At 38.9% G+C, this 15,627-nt stretch overlaps 1 protein-coding gene across 1 annotated transcript in view; it reads right to left on the minus strand.

Moving 5' to 3' along the window:
- The window catches only part of LOC127622987 (protein unc-13 homolog C-like), a 163,657-nt gene that overhangs the window by 107,428 nt on the left and 40,602 nt on the right, over nt 1–15,627 (minus strand). The window contains 4 exon segments of the mRNA XM_052097209.1: nt 1,605–1,694; nt 5,380–5,448; nt 6,165–6,318; nt 12,177–12,340. Coding sequence (XP_051953169.1) covers nt 1,605–1,694; nt 5,380–5,448; nt 6,165–6,318; nt 12,177–12,340 — 477 coding nt within the window.

The following is a 15,627-nucleotide window of genomic DNA, read 5'->3' on the forward strand; positions in this document are numbered from 1 at the left end:
CTAAGCCATTGCCTGAGTTTCCCAGAAGTGACCGAATCTGACAAAACTGAAAAGCACATGTGTGGATGTCTGTGTAAATGAACTTTATTAGCCTGGATGCAACAGCGAGGGGAAACATCAATCATTGTTTATTCTCTGTATTAAATATGAGGGCTTTTTTACAACTAGTATTAACCTGCAATTACAATAGCCTGCCATACCATATATTAAAATGCATGTTAACTGCACAAAAGAGAATCTAGCTCAGAGCAATCACAGAGGACCACCGCTTCTGTGATCTAATGTAGAGTGCGTCTATGAGGACAAAAATCTGAAACATTTACCCTACAGCAACCTACAGCTCTTTTACTGTGATTCTATGCACACATTCACTCTGAAAATATTTTCCGACACAGATGCTGCTCCCAGACAGAGAGAAATCACCATGTTCTTTATGACTTCACATAAAAGGCCCGTATTCTCTCACACAGAGCTGAGCGATATGTCTTAGACAATTTTATTGCCATGAGACCCCACGAGACAAGCCAAAACTTGTTATTGTGCCCAAATAAATTCGACTTCAAGAGCGCATTTTGAAAGCAAGGAGATTTTTTAACCCTGCAGTGCTGGTTAAAAATGTTTCATTACAGAAACACAGTCTGATGAAGTGTAACGTATTTCAAAACAATCAGGGAGTGTTTCTTCTCATATTCACATTTATCTGTGCCAGCTCATGTGAAACTCATCCGATCTCTTTCAATGCATGAATGTTATCAGGAACTCTGTGATTTGCAGCTCATTTGCACCAGAGATAACCAACAATAGATGTGTTGTCAATACTGCTGTGTATGTATGAGTGAAATATACTGTATCAGAATTATAGAACTGTAGAGTACATAGTATAAGGTTAAATCTCACGAAATCTGGCAAACGCACGTCCTAGTCATAGTTCATCCCAAAATCAAAAATCAGAAAGAAAGAATCTGAGAGTTCCCATTACCATTGTCATTAACGTCAAACAAAACATCTCATTCACATAAATGTAATAAAAAAATTAATAAAATATATTGTATAAAATTATTTACTATATTTCTTATATAGTATATACTGTATATATTATTTAGAATATAATTTCTAAATAATGTCAAAATTCATATATACATTAAGGTGAGATATGACCTGGACATCGTGAGATTCACCCATAAATATGTAAAAGTTTGACTGTGTGTCTTGGGACAGATTTGATATCCAGAGTTGTGTATCTGGAGTTTAATACATACTATTATTTAATGCAATGAGATCCTGCAGTGTCTGGTAAAAAGCTTTCTCAGTCAGAAAAACTACTGCCGCAGTGTTCTGAGTGCCCGTGAAAGCACCAGAGATGGCATCATTCACATTTTTATTTTATATAAGTTATTTCATTCATGAGTCGCATGAGGGATTTTATTGTGTGTGTTTAAGTATGTATGATTCATGGTGCTGCTGAGTCACACTTCTTTAATTCCAGTTTCAGAGCCTGCATAAATGTGTGTGTGTGTGTGTGTGTGTGTGTGTGTGTGTGTGTGTGTGTGTGTGTGTGTGTGTGTGTGTGTGTGTGTGTGTGTGTGTGTGTGTGTGTGCTGTACCTTCATCCTGAAAAAGGTGATGCTCGTTAGCAGGTCGACGGTTGATTTCAGGTCTTGGAGTCTCTCTGGATTTCCTGCTGGGAAGTTATCCTGCAAACACAAAAGAAATATAAGAGCATCTACTCCATTTCTATGTCATTTTCATGGTATCTCTGACACTGAAGAATATACTGTACTGTATATTATAATTATAGATTTGGCTATAGCTATAGATTTGGTGAATACATTTGTTTCATAATATTCTACTTAAACTGAAAACTATATATATGTTTGACATCTTAAAGATGCCATTATACCAGAATTGACATATTGTGGCCTTTATTATGTGTCCGTCAGTTTTGAGACATCTGTGTGCAAGTGTCCTTAATGTGACAAAATGAACTTTTAGCAGATATAAATGTTTAAAAACTAGTACAGCCTTTTTACTTTTGACTTTGGTCACTTCCAGGGACAATAGAGCAAAACATATTGATGACTTGCTCACAGGGGTGTATGCCAATTGTTTTCTGATAAAATGTGCCCTATACTGAGAATGTCCCTTCCACTAATACCACCTGCCTCTGAACTGCAATAACAGGTAGCAATAACAGTAACATGATTTTGCCAGTGACGTAAATTAAAGGCTATTGCCTCTTTTGAAAAAGGACAAGTAGTGTTTACATATCATGTCCTGATGCATTTGAGTATATTAATGAGACACTGATTGAATATGAGACCTCAGCTGGGTCCTGGTTTTCGGAAGCAACCCTTGACACGAATAAATGCCAACACACGATTGTTGATTTATCTGTTTATATTTCAAATGCCCTTTCTGGCAGAGATGGAATTGGTTGAATAGATGCCAATACAAGCTACATTTATACACCAAGCAGCGTTATAATGCATCATGCACTGCACTATGTGAAAAAATGAATAACCAGTACTGCTCGGGATACTGTACATGGGCACACATGTGCATGGCTAGAGGCCCCAACATGTAACATGAGCACAGAGAAAAAGCGTGCTGTGGGAACCTGAATTTTGTGGTGGGATGAAGTCATTTTGCACTGGCTTAATTCTTGGGTTTTGCTGATGGCAGCAAAAACAGACGGATACTTAATGGTTTTGTGATTTTGTGAGAGCGAAGAAATACTCCTGCAGTTGTAAAAAGATGTGAGATATTCTCTGTTAAGACCTGAAGAAGGCTTGCGGTGGTATTATTAATGGCAGAGCGTGAAAGCTGCTGTAACTCGTGTCTTTTGTTTCACTGCTTGCTTTTTATTCACAGTGCGTAATAGAGAGGTAGAGCTGTTTGTCAACAACAATAATGAAAAAGAACCCAAACAAATATATGAGGTGTTAGAAAACAAGCATTTTAACCAAGTACAGACTTACAAACATCAAATAATATCAGTAAAATCTATTTAGATTAAGTTTAACTTTAAAATGCTACGTGTGCATTCATGCTGCAACTGAATGTGATGCAAATCTAACACTTTCCCTCATAAATTACCCAGATCTGTTTTTGGATGAAAGTGTGGACAGTGAAAATCATGTGAAATCTGACATATTTAATTCTAATTAGAAAAATGGCATATGTATTTTATTTTTTTGCAATGTGACTTGTGTAAAATAAAATAGCATAGCATAGTTGGTCACCAGCATATGTTGTGTTTGTAATGCTGGACCACAGTATGGGTTGCAGGTGTGCTGGTGTTCTAACAAGGCTTTTCAACTACCTTAACCAGCAAGACTTCCTTGGTTATTTTGAATTACCAGAAAAACAGCTTCACCAGTTTGCGGGTGAGCAATATGACTATGCTGGTCCACTAGCTAGACCAGCACTACCCAGCAAAAAGCAGCTTAGACCAGCTCCAAACCAGCACTAACAGCATAAACCAGCTTAGACCAGTACCAACATGCCTCAAACAGCACAAACCAGTACTACCCAGCATGCACCTGCCTAGATCAGCACAAAACAGAGCTCACCAGTGTAAACCAGCCCAGACCGGCACCAACAACATGCATAAACCTGCCAAGACCAGCACCAAACCAGCACTAACCAGCATCAACCTTCCTAGAGCAGCGCTTCCCGCAAAAGCAAGCCTAGACTAACATAAGAGCAATAACAAGCATAAGCCAGCCTGCATCAGCATAAACAGCACAAACCTGCCTATGTCAGCATAAACCAGCATCAACCAGCATAATTATTCCTAGAACAGCAATTACCAGCATAAACCAGCAATAACCAGCTTAAACCTTCTTTCAAAGCACATACTGTACCAGCATGTAAAATAGCTCAAGGATGGGCAAGGAGGAGGCGAGAACCGGCTTGTCAATAAAAATGATAATTTAATGAAAACTTAAACCAAAACACATAAACAAACACACACGACGGACATGCCCATAATTCTCTCTCTCTCGAACCATCGTCACCGGCCGCCTTTATCCCTCGCGCGCCTCATCAGGCCGATTGGGGACCGGGCGCGCCCCCCCTCCGCTCCACACAGCACTAACAGCATAAACCAGCACAAACCTGCCTACACCATCATAAAACAGCACTAATCAGCACAAACCAGCATAAGCCAGTAATAACCAGCTTTAACCAGTCTAGACATGCACCAACAGTCATAAATCTGCATAGACCACCATAAACTAGCACTAACCAGCCAAAACCAGCCTAAACCAGCCTTAGCCAGCACCAACCAGCATAGAACTTGATCAGCACTAGCCATCATAAACCAGCTTAGATCAGCACTAACCAGTATAAACCTGCCTACACTTGCATTAACCAGCCTAGACCAGCACCAAACCAGCATAAGTCAATGCAAATAAAGTGTCAGGAGTAGTTGTGCAGCACAACAAAAATAGTGCCTGTCAACTGCAAACACGTTGCATTGCATTGTCATGAGCTGAATAGAATGTAGACGGCCTTGCTAATTATAATGTGATGTACAGTATCTTTGTCTGTGTGCAACAGAACTTCAGAATGATGTAGACAACCAAGCATCCTATGGTGAAAATTCCTCTAATAAAGACGAGGGGCTACAAACACTACTGAGGTACAAAAGCTGCCTCGGCCGAATCCATCCACCGCTATAAGGAAAACCAAACTCACTTTGCATCAGAATTTCATTACGGTCAGATCCACAGAGCCCCAGCAGATCTGCAGTGTATTACTGTCAGGATGTGTTGCCTCGAAGCTGACGGGATAGCAGCAGCAGGTAACAAGGGCACAGAATTCCCTGGATGACTGCCAGTGGAAAGTGTGTGAGTTGTAGCTCACAGACTGAGATAGGCTCTGGTGTATAGATGGACTGCACCATGTCCAAGAGAATTCTGCGATTGTAGTAACAGTCTAAAATGCGCTACATGACTCAATACAACCTTGTAGAAGAAAGTACAGTAATAATTTTGTATGATTCAGAGACATTTTCTGCTATTATATATTTAGTGAGGCATTGTAATTCGTATAAAAGCAAGACAAGCATCATGAGTCAAAGACAATCTTTGATTTTTTTTATCAGCTACTTTCTCAAATCGCTGCTGTGCATAAAAGAAACATCATGCCTTTTCCATAAATAGCGTGTAAAGCAACTGAATCTCAAAATGAAGGTAAGGGATCACTAAAGGTGATGGAGAGGTTATATGATATCCATGGGGATGAATAATAGATTTGTTTTCTTTTCAATCACAGTGAAAAGGAGAATCTATCTCTAGCAGCGTATTGGAATGAGCCGTAAGTTTACAGTACATCAGGAGGGATGATGGGTGGCTGAGAGCTGCTTTTACTCACTCGATACTTGGAGAGATCGATCCTCAAAGAGTTGTGCAGCTGATCCAGGAGTTTAACAAACTTCTCTCTCTGCAGAAAAACAAGATAAAAAACAAAATACTATCAATCCAAAAAAATGCATCCATTCATAAAGAACATTAACTGATTTATTCATGAAATCATCCATATCCATTCATCCGATTGCATTCAATTATACTGTTTATCCAGTCATATATTCACTCATTTATTCATGCAATCATTTGTCTATCTATCAGTTAATGCATGAATGCAATCATCCACCCATTCATCCGTATATACATGGAATCAGCCGCACAATCAATTATATTTCCATTCACGCATTCACCCATTCATTAATGCAATCATCCACACATTTATTCACCCCTGCATTGTTTCATGCATTCATCCATTTGTTCATTCATTCATGCATGTAATGAATATGTCCGTATTTATTCGTTTATTCCTCCAGCTGTCTGTGCATTTGTCATTCATTCTGCTGTTTATTCATCCATTCATGCACTCATCCATCCATCTGTCTGACTGTCTGTTTGGTCATATGTTCATCCATCCTTTTATGCATTCCTTTGCTTGTTCATTTGTTCGTACATTTGGTTCTTTGTTCGTTAATTAGTTAGTTCCAGTTGTCCTTTGCTTATTTGCTCATTTGTTCGTTTATGCATTTATTCATTAAAAAATCTATCTATCCACCAATTCAATTATTCATCCATTCATTTATTCATTCATCTATCCATCAGCCAATCCATCCCATTGCAGTGAAACTGACGAACCCCAAAGTTGGACGCAGCGAATCGATCGGAGGCAGAGATGTTGGTGGTTGCCGTGGTAGTGTGAGCGAAATAAGCATTTATGTTGGCAAGCAGGTTACTCATCACCGCGGGAACACCGGGACACATGTACTTCGATGAGAGACACGAGAAATGACTGAAAAAGTGAGAGGAACAGAGAGGCAGATGTTAGATTTAGTCATTAAAACTCATTTAGCACTCATAAGCAGCTAAACAATGAAAAAACTGTCATAATTGTATTTTGATCTTTAGATGTAAGTTTATGAGCACCAAAATTACAACAGCAATATTAAAAATGTACTTCAGAATACAGACAATAGCTCTGTTCCAAAATCTCATGAGCTACCTCACAGCTTACCACCCGCATTGGAAGCTGCCTCCTAAAGCACCATGTTAACCATCATCAAACCTTGATTTTTTTCAGAATTAAATAAAATATATTCATTTACATTTATGCATTTGGCAGACACTTTTATCCAAAGCGACTTACAGTGCACTTATTACAGGGACAATCCCCCCGGAGCAACATGGATTAAGTGTCTTGCTCAAGGACACAATGGTGGTGGCTGTGGGGATCGAACCAGTGACCTTCTGATTACCAGTTATGTGCTTTATCCCACTACGCCACCAACTGTTTCAGTGTTTGGCCATAACAAGGTAGCTAAGGTGGAAGCATAAGTTCCCTACCTTTTGGAACATCCTTCGTGTCAGGAGCACAACTATAGTAAGAAGCCTTAAATAATACTGCCTCCGTAGGCAGCCCCTCTAGATTTCCAAACAGCGTATATGTCTGCATTTCCTAAATTCCCTTATAAATGACTACTATAATCTAAAAATGACATGGTACTAAGACATTTTAGCATCACCAACATAAGAAAAAAATAACTAAGGACATGACACATATACAGATTATCATGTTAGATATGCAGATATAAAATGTGCTGAGTGAAATATCTGATATAGTAAAAATGAACAGGCTGCAAAACACAGTTCTGCTCTCATGTTCAGCTGCAGGGCAGCACAGGAAATTGTGAGGTAACATTGGCCAATGTTAGAGGAGATTCATTAAAGAAAGATATAAAGAGATAGAAAAAAGAGAAGAGAGACATCACACATCACTATAAATAGCACCCGGCCTGCAGGGCTTATACACAAAACCACACACACACACACACACACACACACACACACACACACACACACACACACACACACACACACACACACACACACACCTCAGAGCAATACAGCATCTCACACGTGTACTGCTGAGACACAAAAACACCTCAGTGCTATTTGTCTTGTTGAATGTTACAAAAAAACAAAAGGTCAATATAAACATATTTTTCTCTCCTCATGGTATATAATCAGGTATCAAGGTAAATACGTTGTTTAGACTACAAACAGAGCAGGACACAAACACAAGTTCTGCGTTTAGATGGAATTAATTTTCATTAAACAAATCTATTGACAAAGCAGACAAAATAGTTGATAGTTTTCTAAATGTAAGTAACTGTTGTGATAAATTTACCGAGAGCAGGATTTATGGGTACTTTTCTGGACAATATGCTGAATATACCTTAACAGATGTGTACACCAAGTATACTGTATATTGGAGGATAAACTGCCTGAAGCCACACCTACTAACTAAAAACACAACCCCTGACTGAAACCACACCCCCGAGAGTAACCACGTCCACTTAAAGGGTCAGTTCACCCAAAAATGAAAATTCCCTCATGACTTGCTTACTTTTATGCCATCCCATATGTGTATGACTTTTCTTCTTCAGCAGAACCGAAGTGGAATTTTTTCCAGCAGATTTCTGCTCAGTTTGTCCATACAATGCATGTAAATGGGTGCCATCAGGCTGCTGGCTGTTTGAAGGTCCAAAATGCATATTTAGGCAGCATAAAAGTAATCCACACTACTCCAGGCGATCAATTAATGTCTTCTGAAGCAAATCGATAGGTCAAATCCTTTCATTGTGCTGAAGAAGGAAAGTCATGCACATCTGGGATGGCTTAAAGGCAAGTAAATCATGAGAGGATTTTGGTTGAACTAACCCTTTAAACCACAACCACTGATTTAAACCACACCAACTGACTGAAACAATTCCCACTCAAACCACACCCACTGAATGAAACCACACCCACTGAATGAAACCACACCCACTAAGTAAATCCACACCTATTTCCTGAAACCACATCCCTGACAAAACACCCACTGGCTCAAAACACACCCATTAACTTAATCCACACTGACTGACTGAAAGAGAGCATCTACATGCTATTTAGAAGAGATGCCATTAAAATAATATTCCAGGATAAAAAAGCATGTCAAAATGTCCCTCAGTTTTTAACTAAATAGAAAAGCCTCACATTTCTGCATTGGGAAGCACTCATTTGTAGTAAGTGCAGGAAATGAAGCTGTGTGTTGTGGTGATATAAGTCCAGAAATGGGCGGACAGAAATGATTTTAACGCAAGTGCCTGCAGACATTGATTTGGATCTCATTAGTTTTGGTAGCATGACCTCTGAGCCTGAATGCCCCCCATCATGACACACAGGGAATGAAGAATTATTATGCCTGCAATAAAAGTTGAGAAGTTATTCTCTCCTCGCTCTCTATTTCTGTCTTTCTGTTGCAGACTCGACTGAAAGATGCTCCTAGCTAAACCAGAATGATAACTGATTGAAGGTGTTGACTTCCTGTTGCCTGGTAACAGCTTCCTTTCCTTTCTCCCTGGAACCATTTGCTCTTTCCTCATTTTTAAAATCCTTTCCTTTCTGCTCCAGTGGTCCGTGGAGGTCCACTGTAAATCAGGGAAATAAGATCTGGCTGCGAGTATTGACTTGTCTTTTCTCTCTAGCTGCTGTCTTGTTTAACCTTTATGTGAATCTCTACAATCTGGGTCTTAAATTTCCACGCAGCATCAATATCTGTAGCATTGTGTGGAAACGAGTTACTGTGATATTTTGAAGTATCTTCATCTTTATTAGGGGTCATTCACACAGTCTTTGCTATTATTATTATTGCATTAGGAAACATGTACTAGACGGACGTCTTTTGACCGTTTTTTAGCATCTCGTGCCATGAGCATCATAATTTTGGAATTGTAAAGTTAAAAACTATTCAAGTTAAAAACTTCTGCTCCACTCCGCTTTGCTGCATCCTGCTGGTTTTGAATGCAAGAACGTGTCCTGGGTGAATGGCACCTTAGGGTTGGGAATTTTTATTATGAACAGTAGGGTTACAAATTGGACCATTTATTTTGTGGTAGATAGAGTTGCATTGTAAGTGTGTATGGTACGTTGTAATAAATGCCACTTTTATTAAATAACATTTAAAAATAATTAAAATATGTTACCAAATGTATAGTAATAATTATTATGTTTAATATTTTTGATGAGCAAATAGACCAAACAAGCTTTTAGGACTTTTGCAGCACCATTAATGGGATAGTTAAGGAACCATAATCAATATGAGGAATCAAAAGCAGAATTGTTACAGTAAATTCATTATATTCCTTATGATTCCCATTCCTAGACTTCATCTTCTCCCAGAAAGCTTCAAACAGGCTCCAACTTATTGTAATGTGTTTTCTGAACAAACATACTGCTGATGGCCAACAATTTCACTCTGAAATCATTATCTCCCATTCAACAATAGAAACTGCCGAATGGCAGAAAATATGGGCTGCATCTCTAATAACATCAGGGACAGATCACATGACTTTGTTTATGATTATAGGGCAGACAAAAAAGGTCATTGGGACAAACATGAGGATCTCTGGAGCTTTAGAAAAAAGCCCAGTGGCACTCCGGATATGATAATTCCCGTACCTCAGGTTTTAAGTTAAACCTGCAAATGAGACCACATGCATATGCAACAGATACACATGCAAAAAACCTTCCACTGCATGCATACATTAATAGTAGACTTTAATAGGTTCATTAAAACATACAATGTTTCATACATAATAAGAAACTAGAAACTACTTAATCTATGCTAAAAACATAATATGTGCATATAAAGGTGTATAATTAATTCTAGTTCAAATCATTTGGGTCAGTTCCACTGGTAGCTCTGTGCGGAGGACTATCATTTATAAAATGAATTAATTTCCATTACACTAAAACAGAAACACAAATCAGTTGATGTTTTAAGAGTCAGAAATCGACTGAGTAGCAGAATAAAAAGTCTCTCTGGGTCAGCAAGAAATACTGCGGAATCCAAAATGAACACTTGCCACGCACCAAATGTGAGTAAGAATTGGCTTTGGTGAGTAAATAAAGTGAGTTTACCTGCCAATTGGCTGGCAACTTTATTAGAATCAGCATTATTAGATGGTTTAAATTGAAATTGAAAGAATAATAATCCAACACTCATTAATGTAAGCAGCCTGAGTGATTTAAATCAAAGATATACAGTACAAACTGTCAACAAATTAAATTCAGCCACGATTCACACGTCGTCTAGCGACTTACCTCAGTGGAAATTTGCCATCAGTACTTTATCTATAATTTGCCATCTAGTAGTTTTTATCCAGAACTCCATGTTGCAACATACAGTATATGTGGAATTTTCCTCACATTGATTCTGAAACTTTTGTGAGTTTTTTTTTGTCAGGAGTTTGATTATTAACAACAAATGTGAAACAGCAAATTATCCCACTGTCATTAGGATATATATATATATATAAAAAAAAATGCCCAGTACAGTTTGATGGCTGAAATTTTGTTCTAAATTGTATTTATGCTGATTTGAAATCGCATTCTGACAGGATAATTTTCATTTTTTGCATTACAGTAATGAGAATATGATTTTTCACATTACGGTAATGAGAATTTATATGTAATTTACATGATAATAATAATATCACAATACAAAATAATCTTAATGGTCTATTTTCTTTACGTAAGTACTATTTTCTTTACGTAAAATATAAATTCTAATTTGTTTCATTTCATTTTGGGCTGAAATATAACCTGTATATATCTTTGTGAGATTTTAGAGACCCTATAGTACAATAAGAAAAGAGATAGAGAGATAAAAATATAGAGAGTAAGACAGTTCCGATGATAAACTACAGATGCAATAATGAGGGTAAAGGGCCCTTTGAGCAGAGTGCCACAAATTAGGGCCCCAAATTAATAACTTCCTTCCAAATGGCCATCTGAGAAAGAGCAAGTGAGCAAGAAAGAGAGAGAGAGAGAGAGAGAGAAATAGCTAAGGCTGACAGTTTTTCACTCGAGACTACGGTCATTCTGGCAAAACAGTGTGATTTATAAAGCCATCATGTTCGCATATGATCGTATGTCATTGGCAGACTCATAGAGCTCCATGGAAAACAAGGCTTTCATAAATTCCTGTTGAAGCACAATAAGCATCAGTCGTGAAAAATACCAAGCATCATCTTTCCGCACCATGAGATGCAGACGCGAGTGTTAAATACCAGCACATTGCAATGCAAGACCTGTAGTGTGTACAGTATATGAGCAACCAGCTGCTTACAGTTCAGTAACTTGGAATACAATGTGTTATACTTAGAATCCCCATTCAGTGGCCAAAAATAAAAGATAATTAAGGATTAATTTTTCTAAATATGTACAGTATGTGCATATTATATAAAAATAAAAAAAAGTGATATGACCATTTGAGTTATTGTAATTCTATTGGACAAAATCCTTCTTGCAATGTCAGCATTATTTGCGTGGATCGCCTTTTACCTGATCTATCTAGAATTTGTATATAATTCTTTTGTATAATTCCTTTAAAAAATGGGAGCTAAAACAATGCAGACGGTGTGTGTAAATAAACAACGCAATCATGCTTAGTGAATTCCCCCATGACTTTTAAAATCTGCAGATAGTCATCAGCAGAACTCAACAGTTAGGATATAAGATGACAAACTTATTTGTAATCAAACTGATCAAAGTCAAAAAGAGAGCAAAAAATAGTGGCATGACGGAGGAAAAGAGCTCTTTACTCACGTCATGGCCTGGTAGATGGACTCCACACCAAAACGCATCGCAAATTCATCTACGATCTCCTGAGACACGTCATCAAAATAAACCTTCCAAGCATCGTCACCTTTGACCCCTGGAATCTTAACCACTCCGTTGTTTTTCACCTCCGTCAGATAATGGAAGAGATTCTGCACATGTCACAAGAACAAAAGATAAAAAATGAGCCATGTTAAGAAATAATAAGAATCAATCTAAACCTTATTGTAAAGTGTACCCAAAGCTTTTTACAAGGCCCTCATCTTTTATTTTATTTTATACTTTTCAAACACGATTTTATTGTTTTGGCCTTGTCCCAGATCCATACTTTCAAAATTAAATTCCATAGAAATTATTACATAGCAAAAACAATTATAAACAAAGACTGAAATAAACATGAACCACTTCAATACGTATGTGAAAATTATGTGAAAAAATATTTCTATAAATGTATCAAAAGTTATGACTATCCTAAAAATGTCTTCGCCATCATTTCCACCACACCAAACAATTTTACAATTTCGAGCTGCGTAATCGCATTGGGACACACCCTGAGTGTCACGTAGTCTGAAGCCCTTGTAAAACCATGCCAATTTATTGGCTGGTGGCGCTTAAGTGATGCCATTGGATTCTTCCTCATGTTTGTTGCCCTCCCCTTTAGCTAAAGCTTGAGTCTCATTGGACATGCTCTGAGGCCTAGCTCAGCGGCCATTTTCTGATAAACAAGCATGCAAAAGAGTTACCATGTGTGTCTTGAGACGGCACTATTAAAAAACACTGTATGAGAGAATTTGTCGTTGAAGGAAACAAATTGGCCCCTTTGTCCCTATTGCCTTTTCTGTGTTGTTCTGGGAGAATGTACATGAATAACGCAATGGAGGAGCAGCCTCTGACTTTCTCTCTCTCCCCTCCCCATTCGAAGTGTATTGCTCACAGTGGTGGGGATCATGCATGGACCGGTGAGCCCGGCCACAGAACGAGGGGGCTGGAATAAGAGAATATTCCTTGACGGAGTGATGGCAAACCAACGTGCGGGCACTTCGTTGGTGCCATTCTTTTTTCTGGATGCTATCAGGAGATGCAAGGTATTTTTTATGTCTTTCACTTGTTTGTGGACCACACAGGCATTCTAGCAAGACGAGAGACCTGCACTCCTATCTTTGCTCGATTTTTCGTTAGCGGCATGGATGTCATTCTTTCCAGTCAGCTGTTGGATCTGCACACGATGGTTTCACAGTCAAACTAAGTGCATCGAGTTAAGGAATACTTTGAGCTAATATCGGCTCGGTTTGGAGTAATTTTTCGGTAATTTCCTTAATTTTTCCCCTGTGGCTCGAGCTTGGGAACTAGTTGGTCAAGGTGATGCTTTTGTCCACGAGTGTGTTTCACACTATCTGGGTACTACGTGTTGTTCCCCCAACCGATTTAGTTCTAACCCATTTTTTCAGTATACCAATTTAGCTCAGTCTCTCCTGTAAATGATGCTGGCGAACGAGCATTAAGTATCGTCAGCTTGAGTTTTTCCTCTGCCTCTACGATCAAGGGTCTCGATGCATGCATAATATAACTCAATGTATGATAAAAAATATAGTAGGTCTACACATGAGCCTGACGGGCTTGCTGTGTAATGAAGGATGAGCCCCTATTCAGTGAATGTAATTGGACCGTATAAACTTATCTGTTTCTCTCCTGTTTGCCCTTCGGTCAGTATCAGGATGAGTTCGTTCATTGTACATGCCATGAACATCCAACAACCAGAATATGATTCAGTTTCATCTGGCAACCTCTGCTATAAATACATCAGAATGACTGCTTTTTTATAACTGCCTGATCAGATTCAGTGCTGTCTCCATGACCATGGGTTTCGATACATGCATAACAGAATTTGATGTTCATCGAGCACAAGTGTACACAAAACATACAGTGAACGACACGTTGTCCACCCATAGCAATGCAGGGGCCGTTGTGGCAAACGTGTTTTTGAAATTAACATTCCCCCAATGTTCATACACTTTTCCCCATTCAAATACCAGGAAAAAGGTTTATTCTGTCAGCTTCCCTGCTGTAGATACATTCTGGGTGCTCATCATTTATGCCTTAATACAATAAAGTAAAACATTTTCAAATACCCTTCAACCAGCCACAGTATTAGAGGAGCGAAGGATTCCCTCCGCTGTGCCACTGTTTTTGGGAAAGTCACTGAAAGTAAGCAAAGTGCACCATCTAGTGGTAACAGAATTCTGTGCTACCGAACTCTGTTACTATAGAAATGGATCCGTCTTTTGATGTTGGGCATTCTGTTGGGACAGATGTGTCGCCGCAAAGTTATAACGACAGACACCTGCTCCATGGGTTGGGGCGCTGCATACAAGGGTCATCCAGCTTACAGGGGCAATATTGGCAAATAAACTGTTTGGAGATGTCCACAGTGCTGGTGTCATTAAAGATTTTCCTACCGGAGATTCAGGGCAGCCATGTCCTCATCCAGTCGGACAATAGGACGGTGATGTCCTATATTAATCACCAGGGAGGAATACTAGAGCTCCATCAGCTAGGAAGCTTTATACATTCTAGTGGTGTATTTTTGGTTTTTAGTCTATAGGGCAAGGTGAAAATCCAGTTCACTGACCTGACAGTACAGTGCTGGATTTTTTTGCAAGAGCTTTATGGGGCCGGGGTTGCCTCGGCAAGACTTAAAGACTATGTTACCACTGTAGCGGCTGAGCATGCACTTATCAATGTAGTCTCTGTCGGTAGACATTCTCTTGTCTCTTGTTTTATGTGCTGGGTACCCTTATGGAATTTATCTGCTGTTTTAGAGGTACTCTTGGGTCCTCCGTTTGAGCCCTTGGCAGTTGCTATAAGTTTCTGACTTTTAAAATGGCCGTGCTAGTAGCATTGGCATCGTTTAAGAGGGTTCGTGATTTGCATGCCCCTTTCAATCAATCTCTTATTTTAGGACTGGTGTTATGACCTCGTTTGGGCTATTTGCCCAAGGTCTTTCTACATCATTTCACTCTTTCTATCCTCCCCCATTTGAGTCAGAGGAGCATGAAATATTGCATATGCTTTGCCCAGTTCGGATGTTGCAAGTTTATGTTGACTGTACTAGTCAGTGGTGTAAGTCAGAACAGTTGTTTGTTTGCTTTGGTGGCCGAAACAGGGGTGTTTCTGTGTTTTATTGGCTTACTAATGCTTATGAAGCACACGGTTTACCTATGCCTTCGGGTATAAGAGCCCAATCTACTAGGAGCATGGCATCCTCATGGGCTTTGGCTACAGGTGCATCCTTTGGATAGGGTGGTCCTCTCCAAATAAATTTGTTAGATTTTACAATATGAGTAAACTCATAATCTTCTCTGTTTATCCAGACACTTTATCTTGCTTGTGTACAGCTATATGCTTGCCACACGGGCGTAGACAGTTGGCAGCTAGAATT

The sequence above is a fragment of the Xyrauchen texanus genome, chromosome 29, assembly GCF_025860055.1.
Source record: "Xyrauchen texanus isolate HMW12.3.18 chromosome 29, RBS_HiC_50CHRs, whole genome shotgun sequence".
Lineage (NCBI taxonomy): Eukaryota > Metazoa > Chordata > Actinopteri > Cypriniformes > Catostomidae > Xyrauchen > Xyrauchen texanus.